This window comes from Numenius arquata, chromosome 1 (assembly GCF_964106895.1).
Source record: "Numenius arquata chromosome 1, bNumArq3.hap1.1, whole genome shotgun sequence".
NCBI classification, from domain to species: domain Eukaryota; kingdom Metazoa; phylum Chordata; class Aves; order Charadriiformes; family Scolopacidae; genus Numenius; species Numenius arquata.
Window position 1 is genome coordinate 111,629,133 of NC_133576.1, and position 14,368 is coordinate 111,643,500.

At 42.8% G+C, this 14,368-nt stretch overlaps 1 protein-coding gene across 2 annotated transcripts in view; it reads left to right on the forward strand.

Moving 5' to 3' along the window:
- Window positions 1–4,995: 4,995 nt before the first annotated feature.
- Window positions 4,996–14,368, forward strand: part of RNASEH2B (ribonuclease H2 subunit B) — a 45,042-nt gene continuing 35,669 nt past the window's right edge. For both annotated transcript variants that reach the window (XM_074146080.1, XM_074146088.1), the window contains exon 1: window positions 4,996–5,115. In XM_074146080.1, the coding sequence (XP_074002181.1) occupies window positions 5,052–5,115 (64 nt within the window). In that variant the 5' untranslated portion in view covers window positions 4,996–5,051. The remainder of the gene's footprint in view (window positions 5,116–14,368) is intronic.

Genomic DNA, 14,368 nt, shown 5'->3' on the forward strand with positions numbered 1-14,368 from the left:
TCTGGAGGACAAGACGACTGCACACCTGGACCTGTTCCCTCCTACGTGCCAGCATCTGTGTGTTTCATGTGACTGAAATGGCAGTATTTCCTGCCATAGAATGAGACTGTGCCAAGGCACGTGTGACGAGATGATCCCATCACTTGAACCCAGGGCAATGGATGTTGCATTTCAGTCAAATCAGGGAGTATTTTTGGTCACACAATGAGGAAGCACCATGATCTGCTTTGGTGGGTCAGAGCACAGATACTTCATCACCGGTTTATGTTCTGTTAAAGTATGCTAAGAATATACTATTTGTCATTTAAATGAGCTTATTTTAATGTATAATGAAGCATGATTCATGTTTCCTTATACAGTTTTATTAGGCTTTTCAGTTTTCATATTAGATTATCTGTTATTTTTCCTTTTTTTGTGTGCATCCACCATTAGTCATGAGGATAAAGGGGTGTGATTCCTGTCTACTAGGAAGAAAAGTAATGAAAAAAAGAGACTGAATAAAATATTTTCAGTTTGTTTCAATGCCACACATATTTTGTTTTGAATAAAACCAAACAAAACAATAATTTGACCCGTGATGAACAGAGAACAGTATTTCAAACTAGGTAACTTAAAATGCATCATAATTATCCTGGTACATCAGCTAAAGTTACATGTATCAATAGGGCTTTCAGTGGGATGAAATGTAACACTTGCGTACATACAGCTGACCCTTAAATGTGCAGATCAATGGATTTAAAGTTAGGCATGTAAATGTTTGAACCACTGAAGCATAAAATAGATAAACTCGGCCCGTAAATATAATTTGTTTGTTGAAACAGTGTAAAATGAAACATAATTGTAAGTGGAACCATTTTTTTGTCTTTTAAATGACAACCTTGACTTCACAACGAATCACGCTTCTTTCTAAACATTGTTTTGGTTTTTGCTCCGAGCAAGATTTAAAAGTTGCTTCACTGAAAGCTGGCGTAGGGGGGGAGGAAGGGGTAAATTCCGCAGCTGAAGGTGGACAAAGGTAACGTTTCTTTGGCAGCAGGAAGCAAGTAATTTCTGTTTGGCAAAAAGGGATGCTTGCATTTGCGCAGACATTGGGATTATGAGAAGCAGCCCTGGCAGAAAGGAATGACTGGACAGCGTGCAGGTGAAGTCTGAAGGCACGTCAAACGGCTCTGAAATGTGTAAAACGATTGTCCTCAGATAGGATGCAGTCCCATATTGCATGCATTTAGCTTCCTGGACGTGATGAGTCATACGGACCCAAATGAGAATACCCATGTGTGTAAAATTAAGATTCGAGTATTTACAATGATATCACCGCAGCAGTTCAGATCAGTCCAGTGTTTTAAACTTCAGCGTTTTCTTTCTGGGAGATACCACTGAGGCTTAAAAGTGTTGGCAAGCCTGGAAGGAAAGTATTTAATTCTTAAGCAAATAAGATTTTAGTATCATCAGCTCCTGACAGAAATCCCTAATTAGTGTATCTTTTGTTTATAATGATATAGTATATCCTCTGTTTATAAAGACAGATAGTATATCGCAAATGTGCATGAGTAGCAACAGAAAGTTTTAAATATTTAACATGTGTAAATAACTGCATTATTTTTATTCCAGAACTGATGTCACTCTAGAGCCTTATTCAGGCCCATTTGAGAATTTCTGTTTGGGGCATTTTGAAGTATCTGAGAAAAACATTTCTATCTGAAAGTTCCTGGGAAAGGACATTATAGATCCCAGGGCCAATAGGCATCCAGAGACTGTGTGAGATGCTCATAAATCAAAAGAAATGAACAGCTGGAGTGTCCATTCCTTTCAATTGATGTTAGGAGCACTCAGCACCTCTGAAAACTAGCTTGCTTACCAGGTGCTTAAATAAGGATAGATCAGTGCTTTGAAAAATGTGAGCTTAATAAGTCAGTTTTGGAAATGTACAGCAACGTTTGCTGTAACATTTCCATCACACACCACAGCCAGGGAGGAAATAGGATGCCTGGAACAACTGCAGGTTATGCCTCTAGACTTGACCCTGACACACACTGCATCTGGAGGCTTGCTGGGTTGGATTCCTGGCTTTTCCAGAGCTTTGTTAAGCTCAGCGATGCACAACAGCCTGCGAATCATTGTCATTTTTAGGACTGGAGGCCAAATTGATGTTGTTATTTATGGAGAACCTTTTCTCCATATGGAAGGCTTTCCTTCAAGGAAGGTTTCAAACACAGCAACCAGCTCTGTTCTGCTCTCGCAGTGCTCTTGTACGGATTACAGTGGAACAGTCGGGAGTCTCTTTCTCTCTTTGCTAAGACAAGTACTGAGGAGGGTTTTACAAGACCCATCAGTGAATGTTGCAATCCAGGCATATGCTATGGCAAATTGCAATCACTTTGAAAGCAAGTGATTTCAGTGGGGACTTCTTCAAAACATATGGTGTGGTGTGGTCTTTGGCACTTAGATCTTGCCCTACTTCAAGCAGAGAAAAAAATCAGAAAAATTAAAATAAAACAAATTTAGATTACTGTAATCTCAGAGTAATGAATGTATATGCTCAAACTTCAGGAAATTATTTTTTTCAGCCTTACATCAACTCAGCTGCTTTGCATATGTTGGCCTTGGTTAGTTCTGCTCTGTTTTGGAGCATAGATGTTAGTATGTTTTTAATATTTGCTTCATATCTCTGAGATTTACAATTGATATGTATAATTTAATACTTTTGATAACATATAATATTTGTCTTCTAAATCTCTGGGATACTGGCCATCAACCCATTCTTGTGTTGGTAAAGCTAAGTTTATGTACTTACGTACGTGTGGATGAAAATATGCAAAAGTGTGGATCTTATTTTGTGACTGTGGCTCCTCGGTGTGATCTGTAGGTATAAAACCTATTTAACAGGACCATATTATACATTGGGGAGGATGGCTGTTAAGAGAGGACTCTGGCTCTGCCCACGCCGAGCGTGGAGGACCAAAGTTCCACAGAATGGCAGAGGCTGGCAGGCACCTCTGGAAAGGGTCTAGTCCAGATCCCTGCTCAGGGCTGGGCCAGCTACTTGTTTGCTCAGGGCAATGTCCAGTCTGGTTTTTAACATCTCCATGGATGGAGACTCTGTGGTTGTTCAGGACAACCTGCTCCCATGTTTGTCCACCTGCATGCTAAAGGAATTTTTTCTTAAGTTTAAATGAAATTTCCTGTGTTTCAGTTTGTGCCCTTTGCCTCAAGTCCTGTCAGTTGGCACCACTAAGAAGAGCCCAGCTCCATCCTCTTTACTCCCACCATGAAGTATTTATGTACATAGACTAAGATCCCTCCCCCGAGCCTTCCCTTCTCAGGGCTGAACAACCCCAGCTTTTGGCCTTTCAGATGTTCAAACCCATTAATCACCTCCATGGCCCTGCATTTCTGCCTTTAGGTCCAAACTCATCATGCCTAATCAAAGCTGTGCCTTCCTCAAGACAAAGCTTTCAGCAGAGGTGCTGCTTCCTGCCAGGGGATGGTGGCAATGGGGCAGTGGTGGCTACCACTCAGCCTCGGCCACCCGAATGTCTGCCACAGACCCCTGCAAAGCAGTCCCCTCCCGGCCTGCGATGGGACAGGGTTAAATGGAATCCTCTGCTGGCCAATCCTCAGGCTGTGAGGGGGAAGGTGTGTAGAATCATAGAATGGTCTAGAATCATAGAGTCATCTCGGTTGGAAGGGATGTTTAAGATCATCAAGTCGAACCATTAGCCTAACACTGACAAAAACACCACTAAACCATGTCCCTAAGCACCACATCTACCCATGTTTTAAATACCGCCAGGGATGGTGATTCAACCATTTCCCTGGGCAACTTGTTCCCTTTCTGTGAAATTTTTCCTGATATCCATCCTAACCCCCCTCCCCAGCACAACTTAAGGCCATTTCCTCTTACCCTATCACTTGTTACCTGGGAGAAGAGACCAACCCCCACCTCACTACAACCTCCTTTCAGGCAGTTGTAGAGAGCGAGAAGGTCTCCCCTCAGCCTCCTTTTCTCCAGGCTGAACAACCCCAGCTCCCTCAGCCTCTCCTCGTAAGACTTATTCTCCAGACTCCTCACCAGCTTTGTTGCCCTTCTCTGAACCTGCTCCAGCACCTCAATGTCTTTCCTGTGGTAGGGGGCCCAAAACTGGACACAGTACTCGAGGGGGGGCCTCACCAGTGCCGAGTACGGAGGCACGATCACCTCTCGAGTTCCTACTCACCACACTGTTCCTGATACAGGCCAAGATACTGTTGGCCTTCTTGGCCACCTGGACATACTGCTGGCTCATGTTCAGCTGACAGTCGACCAACACCCCCAGGTCCTTTTCTTCCAGGCACCTCTCCAGGCACTCTGCCCCAAGCCTGTAGCGCTGCCTGGGGTTGTTGTGACCCAAGTGCAGGACATGGCACTTGCCCTTATTGAACGTCATCCCATTGGCCTCAGCCCATCGATCCAACCTGTCCAGATCTCTCTGTGGAGCCTTCCGACCGTCCAGCAGATGGCCCAACTTGGTGTCGTCTGCAAACTTACTGTGGGGAGACTCGATCACATCAACCAGGCCGTTGATAAAGATATTAAAGAGAATCGGCCCCAACACTGACCCCTGGGGAACACCGCTTGGGACCGGCCGCCAGCGCCTGCCTGCTCCTGGGACGCGGGCGGGGCGGGGCCTCTCGCCCGCTCAGCCTCTTCCCGCCCCAGAGCCCGGCGGCCACTGGCGGGGCGCGCGGTGAGGAGGGGCTTTGCTGTACAGTGGCTTGTACCATTCCCTCCACGAGGGAAGGGGGGGCAGAAGGGAAGCGGCAACGCAGCTCCAGGCATCTCCGTGCTCTGCTGCCGCTCGGCCCCCCCCACTCTCGCCCGCGGGGTGGCGCCGTCCTGCCGCCACGCGCGGGGCTGCGGGAGCCCACGGCCGCCGGGCGGGCGGTAGCGCGCGGCGCCTCTTCCCGCCTCTCCCCTCCCGCCGCGCGCGGCCCCGCCCCGGCCGCCATGTTGCGGCGGCGGCGGGAGCGGCGGTGGGAGCGCGGGTGGCGGCCGACGGGGCGTACGGAGTATGCACGGCGCCAGGCAGCGTCCCGCGGACGCGCACCCGGGCCAGTGGGTGCTCATTGCGCCAGGTAACCCAGCGGGGCTCCGAGGTGGGACAGGCCCCGCCGCAGCGCCGGTCTCTCGGTCCCCACCGCGCCCCGCTGAGTGGCCCTGGCGGCGCTTGCCCGCATCGCGGCGGGGCTGGGCCGCCGTTGTGGCAGGAGGCGGGTGCATTTCTCCGAGGGCTTGGGGCAGGTCTCTGGGCCGCTCTGTGCAGCCAACCCCAGCCCTGGTGTGGTTAAGGGTGGTTTGAGACACAGCCTTTACAGAAGGGCCTACAGAGTACCCTCTCTTCACTTCTCTAGGGACCCTCATTCCCTCACTGCAACTATGCGTTTTATTTTTGTGTGTCATTAGGGTTTTCCAAAGGTCAGCTCGCCCCGGGTTTGCAGACAGAGGAGCTGTAGAAGATAGGTCTTGTCACCGAGGTCCTTGATGGAGCCTTGCCGTCATCTTCCTGCTGCTGGGAGTCCACCTTGCCTTCATCCCCTTAGTCCTTTCCTGGCATTTTTTGAAGCAAACCACTTTGTGCCCTAAGCCTCAGCTTTAAAACAAGCTCCTTGGAAACCATAAGGCCTAAGCCAGAGTGAGATCTACTCCGGCACTTCCTCTCTATAGGCTAATGGTGCAGATCTCCACATGGCAGCTCTGCAGATCCGGTGTACACAAGGCCTTAAACACTGTGTAGGCTTAGTTTCTCTCACTCAGTACTGAATAAATGGGAAGATGCTTTTCTCCCTTTACATTTATTTCTGCCTAGTATCAGGTTTTAAATTCACAGATCACAAAAGGTTTTTGTGTTAAAGAGTATGAGTGGAACAGGATGTGCTCAAACTCCAAGACGCTAAGAGGAAGAAGGCATTTTACAAGTGGTTTTTTTTTCATTTGATTTCCTAAGGAAATGAAACTTACACAATTAGCTGTGGGTCAGCATCACACTGTGCCTATTTCTTACCCCACCCAAAACTTTTCAGTGTTAATTTCAGCCAAACCTGATAAAAAGGAGGAGCTCTTTGAAGTAATTTTATGAGCTTTGTGAAAATGTTTGCGATGATGTGAGAAATGCTATAAATGGCACCACAGAAGGAAAGGTATAGCAAGAGCTTAGTTCAGCAAAGGCTGAAAGCAAGTCAGGAGCTCAGTCTTGAGACGTGCATCCATAAGAAACCAGGCTTCTTTAGTTACATTAATAACAGAACCAATTGTTATGATTTCACTGATTCCTCTGTTCCTCTGGTTTTAACTTTTGAATACCACCCTTTGGTATCTGACATGCTTGATGCCTAAGAAAGGAATTTATAAGTGAGGAGTTCCTTTTTTTTTAATATTGACTCTCTGCAGACTAGGATTTAAAGCTAAATCTTGCATCAGATGACTCGCTATGCCAACAGATGTCCATACAGTGCAAATATTTACAAATATGCTTAACTTATGCATGAGTAGTCAGTTCTGTGCAGTAAGTTAAATTCTTCAGTAAGTGTTTGCAGGATTGGAGCCAGAGCTTGTAACTTTCATGAAGCCAGACAGTTTGTATTACCAATTATGCCAGCACAGCTCTGACAAAATTTATATAGTACTACAGACCTGTGAGAAAGTTTATTAGGACTTAGTAGAACCCCAAAGCACATAGTGATTTTAAAAGAAGTCTGTGGCTGATAATTTCAGAACTCATGGCTGATGAGTCTTGCCAATCATATGAATAGGACTGCTGTAATGAAATAGATTTAAGGATTTTAATTTGTTTTTAACAATTTTTTCAGAAAAGAGATCTTTAAAGTTAAGGCCTATCACTTTTCAAAGTTTTGCATTTCTTAACTGCTTTGTTGAAAGGATCTCAAAAGTTCTTCATTGGCCATTTAGCAGAATTTGTAGCAGGAAAACCTGACTACTTTTAGAAATGAAGATGGATGCAGTTGGATTTATAACTAAAAGTGGTTTTTCTTTGACTATGTTAAATTTTATTCATGTGGCAATCCATATCTTCATAATACCCACATGGCATTATGCTATGTACATGTGTAAAAGTGTCTGTGTAAATAATTGCAGGATCTGGTTCTGGATGTGAGTTTAACACAGTTTGTTAATAAGTCTACCAACACCTTCTAGGTGTAAATAGCCTATTTATCTTCTTGTATCTGGCCATTATCCTGTGCATAGTGGGGGGAAGGAGCAAGGTATGTTATAATGCTATGCAAGAAGCTCCAAAACTTTTCTTGTAATAAAGGCATTTTCTGAGGTCCTGGTTCCAAGTGCTTAAGTTAGTTTGAACTACTTACCTGGATAGTCTGCCTCTTGGAACAGTTTGTAAGGAAACTGTAAGGTTAATAAGGTATACCATCCTACACAACCTAATAGTATCTCCACTTAGATGCCATTCATCTTTCTTTGATTGTGACATCTTAAGAGTTCCTGTATGTATGGGAGATAGTGAGTAGTTCTGCAAAGAGGCTAGATATCTTAGTCTAAAAAAGAATGAGGTCTGTCAGAATTATAGAAGTAAAACAATGAAAACCAAAACTTGCTTTCCTAGGTGTCAACTTTCCTAGTGTTTTTCAATCATTTGATCTGTCACAGGTTCAACAGTAGCTTCCTAAAACAAGGCAATGATATGGCTGGAGTTTTGAATGATGATGCATGTGTTCGTCTGATTCCTTAGTTATTATGTCATTCTGAGAATCTGATTTTGAACAAGTCTCTGACCATGGCTTTGCTGCTTATGTGATATGTAGAAACACTTCACTGTGTAAAAAGCACATGTAAGAGAAAGGTGAGATTATTTCTTATTTGGGCTTCAGCAGCTGACAACATCGGGTTGATACCTAGAACACAGCTAAAAAGCAGTCAGATTTAATTTTCTAATTGCAATAGAAAGTGAGCAGAGTATGCTTGTCTGCTTTAGTATTAAAATTATTAAATATATTATTAAATATAAAATTACTACTAATTTCCTTGTTTCAGTACACATTTATATACAAAGTTGTATTACATAGTGCTGCTTTGCTATTCAGAGTATGTTTGATGACTGATGAGATAAATTTCAATTTTGTTTCTGACATCTTAATTTTTATATTGATTTCAGTGCTCTGGAAACAGCTCAGAAACAAGAAATCTCTCCTCTGTCAGGTAGACCTGCCCATGTTCTTTGTGGGAAGTCATGATTATGGCTAGAGGAGTAATGCAGTTGGAGTGGGTGTTTTACCAATGATGTGTGTTATCCCAGCCCTCTTGAACTGTTCTACAGGGCCAGGCTGTGTCACTTTCTGTTGCAATTGGTTAACTCTACCATTATATTTCCGGTACAGATCATTAGTGTCCATCTCATGCCTACTGATCATAGGACAAAGATATAAACCATACAGCTCAACAGGTATTTTATATGGATTATAGAGGTGGGTGAGTCAGCAGGTCAGTCACCCTGTGCTTCATTTCAGCCAGTCTTTGCTACCCTCATTCTTTGCTGTGGCATTCTTTCCTCATTCATTGTTCTTAGCAGCAGCCCGATGACAAGTTTTTGCTCTCACCAGCCCTTTGCCACACCAAGACACTCAGGCTGTTTGGCATGGGAGAATCACACAAGGGAAGAGGAGAGACTCCGACAGTCGTGTCTGGGCTGGCTGGTAAGCAACTTCTAGGTGAGGAAGCAAATTTTACTTTTAGAAATGGCAGCCTGCCCTTGTCCTGGTGAAAGCTCTTGTGTTAATGTTTCTGCTGATAGTTATTTTTTCCACAGAGGCTGATTTGATATGCCAGTACAGTAATCTTTTTCTTTTGTTTTTATAAGCATAATTGTTCCTATGCTAGGGATTGAAACACCAACAAAGGGAGAAGCCAGAAGTCAGGGGGAGAGGAGTTCTGAAGTGTTGGTCTGGTGGAGAAGGTAGGGTGACGAGAGGGTGGTAACCACGTTAATCACTCCTGAAAGGCTGGAAGCCGCTCATGTACATTGTGGAGTCTTATCACAGACATTTAGAGGAAGCTTGGGAAATGGATGTGCAGAATCAAGAGAGAAAACGATGAACAAACAGGACAAGGGTAGATGGAGGGATTGGTCATCTGGAGGGAGGTGTTGAGAGCAGAAAACTTGCGTACATGGGTAGGGGTAGAGCTGTGCTTGCTGGACTCGAAATAGAGTTAAGTCTTTGGGCACTTTCTCCAGTTGCAGATTAACTATGCTGTGCTGTACAGGCACCAGATTTGGCCTAGAGCAGACTCAGCTCAGCACTAAGTTTATTAGTTCACGTGCTGTGCCATGTTAACACATCTCTGCTATTTCCAGGACCAGCTTTGCAGTGCAGCTGCTTTCAGACAGTGTCTGAGCTAATAAGTCCTGATGGACCCAAGCTGGCTCTGTGCAGACCCACTTGGGTGTTTCTGTGCTGTGCTCCACGTTCCAGGGGATTTTATTAGCTTGGCTGGAAATCCGGATCTGAACTGGCTTTGCGCAGGGCAGTTGACGTCGATGGTTAAGAAGACCTCCCGAATCTGGAGTTCTGGAGGAATCATGGTACAGAGACACCAAAGTGGTAATAAGTCCTGAAGGACCCACATGGACTTCATTGGTGGGTGGCCGAGTTTCCAGATTGTTCTTTTCTGCATTTCTTTTAGTAGTTGGATAATCGGGGATGTTACATTACCCATGTATCAGAGCCCCACTTGAGAATGTAGAGCTTCCTATACAGGCTTCCTGTTGTATTGTTGTAGCTACTGAACAGGTACAAGGGAAAAGAAGTAGCTCCTGAGGATTAAAACCTGGCTACCTAACAGCTAGAAAGTTGCTGAAGATGTGCTTTAGTAGAGGAGATTTGTCTGTGTTTACTGAGTATTCATGTACATTTTTAAAAAATCCTACTACCTGAGATTTTTTTATGTGCATGTAGGAAATTTCTACTTGCTTTGTGAGTTGGGCCCATGGAGCTACCATTTTTAATGTTTTCTCTGAAAATCATAAGAACTAGAATTATTTTCTAGACAGAGAAACAATACTGAGACCCCACCTAATTGTAGGGTTCTAAAGGCAGGGCTCTGGAAAACCCTCAAATACTGCAGTAAAGTCGCTGTGCATGACATAGATCTGTACTGGGCTCTGTATAACAAATAAACATTCTTACGTAATGGCTTCAAACTGGTCTTACCAATAGCAACCAACATCACACTTGCTTCTTAACAGGATGGGTGTGAAGGGCAGTCTCTTTTCAGTACACTTTCTCAGGGATAAGGTGTTATGTCAGAACTGGAACTATTTATATCCTTCACTGGTTTTAGCAAAGAGGTCAGGAATTGAAGGCAGTTTTCTAAGTCTGGTGTTGCACTCTACACCTAAAGTTAAGACTGCTGTAATTAATTTGTTTCGTGCTTGTCTGTATTAGGAAAAGAAGTAGGGGTTAGCTGCAAGCTGAACGTTATTTTCAACCTTCATTTTTCCGAACTAGACAAGTTTAGCTGACTACATTTTTTCAGTCTGCTGTTTTCTTAAACAGTAAATTGATTAGCCTTTTTATTGTTTTATGGGAACTGCCATATGAATAGCACTGGAAGGATTGAAAGGGGGGAGGGAAATTTAACAATCCTATTATTTTTAGGAATTACTTATTTTAAAATAAAAGGAGCAGTTTCACATTAGACTTGGCAAGTTGTTTGAACAAATCTTACGTATGCCAAAAGTCAGATGGAGGCAGAAATAAATGGACTGTGATGCCAAACCATAGGGCATCAGCAGACATTAAATTAATCCTTCGTTCTTTCAAATGAGACTAAGAAACCTTTGTCTCCGTGAAACAACAGAGGAAGCGTTTGACTTCAAAATTTTGGGTCATATTGAGAGAAGATGTCATAGCAAAAGAAGCTGTGGAATACTTAATGCATAAAAGTGGTTTGCTTTAAAATTTGAAGTAGGCAGGTTTAGTATTTTTATTTTTTTTTTCCATTCAGTTCAATTTGTCTGCTACAAAACCGCAGTGCTGGGCTGTTAGGGAGTTTGATTCAGAAGTTGTAATGAATGTCAAAATTGAGCAGGATACTTGAACGTTAATACTTCCAGAACAATATTTACAATAAACAAATATGTATGTTTTTTAACAGCTGACATGAGAAGGATTATGTAAAGTATGTGAACATATTTATATACCTTTTTAATAAGGTGAAAGTGAATATGCTTATTTTAGAAGTTAGCACTCTGTGAGCATATTTTACTTAACCCTCGCCTAAATTGGCATTTGCATCTCCTGAACAAAGCCTTTTGCCTGCAGGTAATTTGCACCATTTCTTACATGTCATCCCTTAAAAGACATACTGAGCTCAGCTGTGTATAAAGCAGATATAACTGGCAAGCTAAGGAGCCAGAAGGAAGCATAGCAAATAAAATAACTGAAAAGAGATGTTTTAATGTGTAACACCATCTCCTGCTTTCTGCCATCTGGCTTGGAAGAGACCAACTTATGCCAATTTAGGCCTCTCTGCACATGGGAATAGGGCTGATTCAGCCAGTAATACGGCTGCACCAGTGTTGACCCTATAAATATTGAGAAGGGAAGTCTGAAGTTTTTATCCTTTCAAGTGATAACCTGTCCTTGAACTTCTCAAGATTGACCTCTCCTTCATTCAGCTCAAGCCCCTGCATGGTCTGCCTAGTATCTAGATTTCAGTAACGGATGAATTAGTACTGTCCATTGCTGCCAGTGAGTCCATGAACATGTTTTTCTTGGCCAAAGAAGTGAACTGTGCCAGCATAAGGGGAAGCCAAAAGATGCTGTCAGGCAGAAGTCTTAATATTTAGCTGTATTGCATAGCTGTGTATTAGAGCAAAAGACCACTCAAACCGTCTAGTAGCACTTCCCGGTGAAGTTTTGCTCAAGATGGAAAACAGTGCCCTTTTTAGATATCATTGTGTTTTATTGTAGGATTTTCAGGTGAAGTGGGAGCCAGAAAGACTTTAAGGGGTGTAAATTATGTCACATTAAACGTTATTTCCTAGGGGGACCAAATAATAAATGCTGTGGTTACCAAACTGATAACCATTCTATCTTTTACAACAGGCATGGCAAAAGTTCCGTCACTGAGGTTAGTACTGTCTGTAGTCAAGGAGAGGATAAGATGGTGAAATAACATCAAGTTAACATAACTGAGTAACAACTGAGAAGATACTTCCAAAAATTAAGTGTGTGCAAGTGCAAAGACATTACCTTATATGTTAGCACCTGCAAAAGAGGCTGTTTGGAGAGGTAAATAGATCTGCGTGCCATTTAGTACACCCCCAAGAGTATTGTGAGCCAGGGGAGAAATATTGTAATCTTGTGGCACATCTCTTGGTTTCCCACCTCTGTAAAGTCACATGAGATCTAGTTTTCTAATTAGCTTACACTGGTCAAAGACCTCAGTGTCACACAGAGAGTCGGTTATATTCTGTGTCATCTGCTCTTGCCATGGGTTCTGTGCCTTTGTTCCAGTGATTGTGTAACCACATGGCAAGAGAGAATAGCTTACTGATCTGGGTGAAAATTAATACTACTTTTTTGTGACTAGTTATTTCTCAGCTGGATCAGTGAACTGAGCTGACTTGTTGTGTGGCCACCAGTTTCCTAGTTTTGATGGAAAGAAAGCAGCAGAGATGCGCAATAGGGAGGGAGCAGAGGTGGGGATCTCAGGACTGGGCTTTTCAATGGCCTCTCATCTTTGGTCACTTGAATCCATCCATGAAACTGTATCCTCAGTCTGTGCCTACCTGAATTCATTCGCTATGCTAATAGTTAATTACCTTGTAGCTTACAAAAATTGTCAAAAGTTTGGGTGATACAAAGTACTGAAATTATTAATTAATATTCAGTGGGCTTTTTTTCAGAGTATGCTGCAGGACAGAACACAGGCACTGAATTAAAACCATTTACTTCAGGGTTGACTGATTCTAAAAAGAACATAAATAAAATGATGATTAGATCTGACATATCTGTACCCTTAGGCTACATAGTTTAAAGTCTTCCATAAAATGTCCATTTAATGGGCTCCATCATAATGTCTCCATCTGACACACCTTTCGTGCGTGGTTAGAAGTTAAGAAGGGAATGGAAAAGACTTGTGTAGGTGACGTATGGTTTAATATCTGTTTTTAAATGAAATCTTAACTTTATATTTCCAGACTTTTAAATAATCCTGTTTTTTGCAGGGTGATGGTGGTAGGGAAATTTGTGCTCTCAGAGGGTTTTTTCCTCTTACGCAATTGACAGATATTTACAGCCTTTTTGCTTGCTTGGCTGGCAGCTTTTTGCATGGGAATTCCATATAACTTGATATTAGTCTGTTATATATAGTATTCTATAAGCAATTTTTTTTATAAAAAAAAAACGTGAATAGACCTTGCATCATCCAAAACAGTTTCATAGATCTTAGTGGGAGTTTTATGTTCTTTTCCAATTTATTCATGTTGCTGTACCAGTGTACACTTTTCTTTTTTTAATGGCCAGATTCATTAGTACCTCATATCTATCCATTGTGGAAGAAATTATTGCCAGAAATCCTTTGACAGCTGGTTCATTTTCACTTTGTTCTGTTTATATATTTTATAGAATTTGCCTGGTTATATGTCTGACCTCCATGAAATATGATAGGCTTTTCTCTTTTTCTGTAATGGAAAGCTTCATTTAAGCTTTTATAGTCTCTTTCACTCAGTGTCAGGATTCTGAGGTTCCGTCTATAGACTCCAGTACAGCTGATGGATATATCACCCACATTTTTAGATGGACTTTGTGTGATTTGATTAATAGCGAATGAACATTAGACTATAGCTTAAGCAAAGCAGACATACTTATCAGCCCAGTGTTGGCATTTAATTGTCCTGCATTGTGTTTGCCTCAGAACTCCCTCCTCTAGTATAGCTGTAGCGGTACTGCATTCGGATTCACTCTGCGTTGCTGGAGGGGTCTGTAAGCTCAATGGAGACAGAGACATATACTTGCAGGGGATGATACAGGTGGGTTTAGGCTTTAGGTGGGTTCAGCTGCCTCCTGGGAGTGCCTGTCATCTGTCTGCCCTAGCAATTTAAAGAGTGGCTTGCTAATTGAGATGCTTCCTTGGGAAAGGATTAATTGCGCCCCTCTGTATCCTTGTATCGTTTTTTTTGTATCCTTGTAGTGAATGTTGTCCTGGGAGAATAGCATGATGTACTGACACATCTGTTAGTGAGCTGACCTCTACTGACTCTGTGCTACCTGCAGCTTACAGCTGTGAGACAGTTGGTAGAGAGTACAATATTCAGTCAAAAAGGTCTTACCTCTCTTATTTGTTATTCTTGTA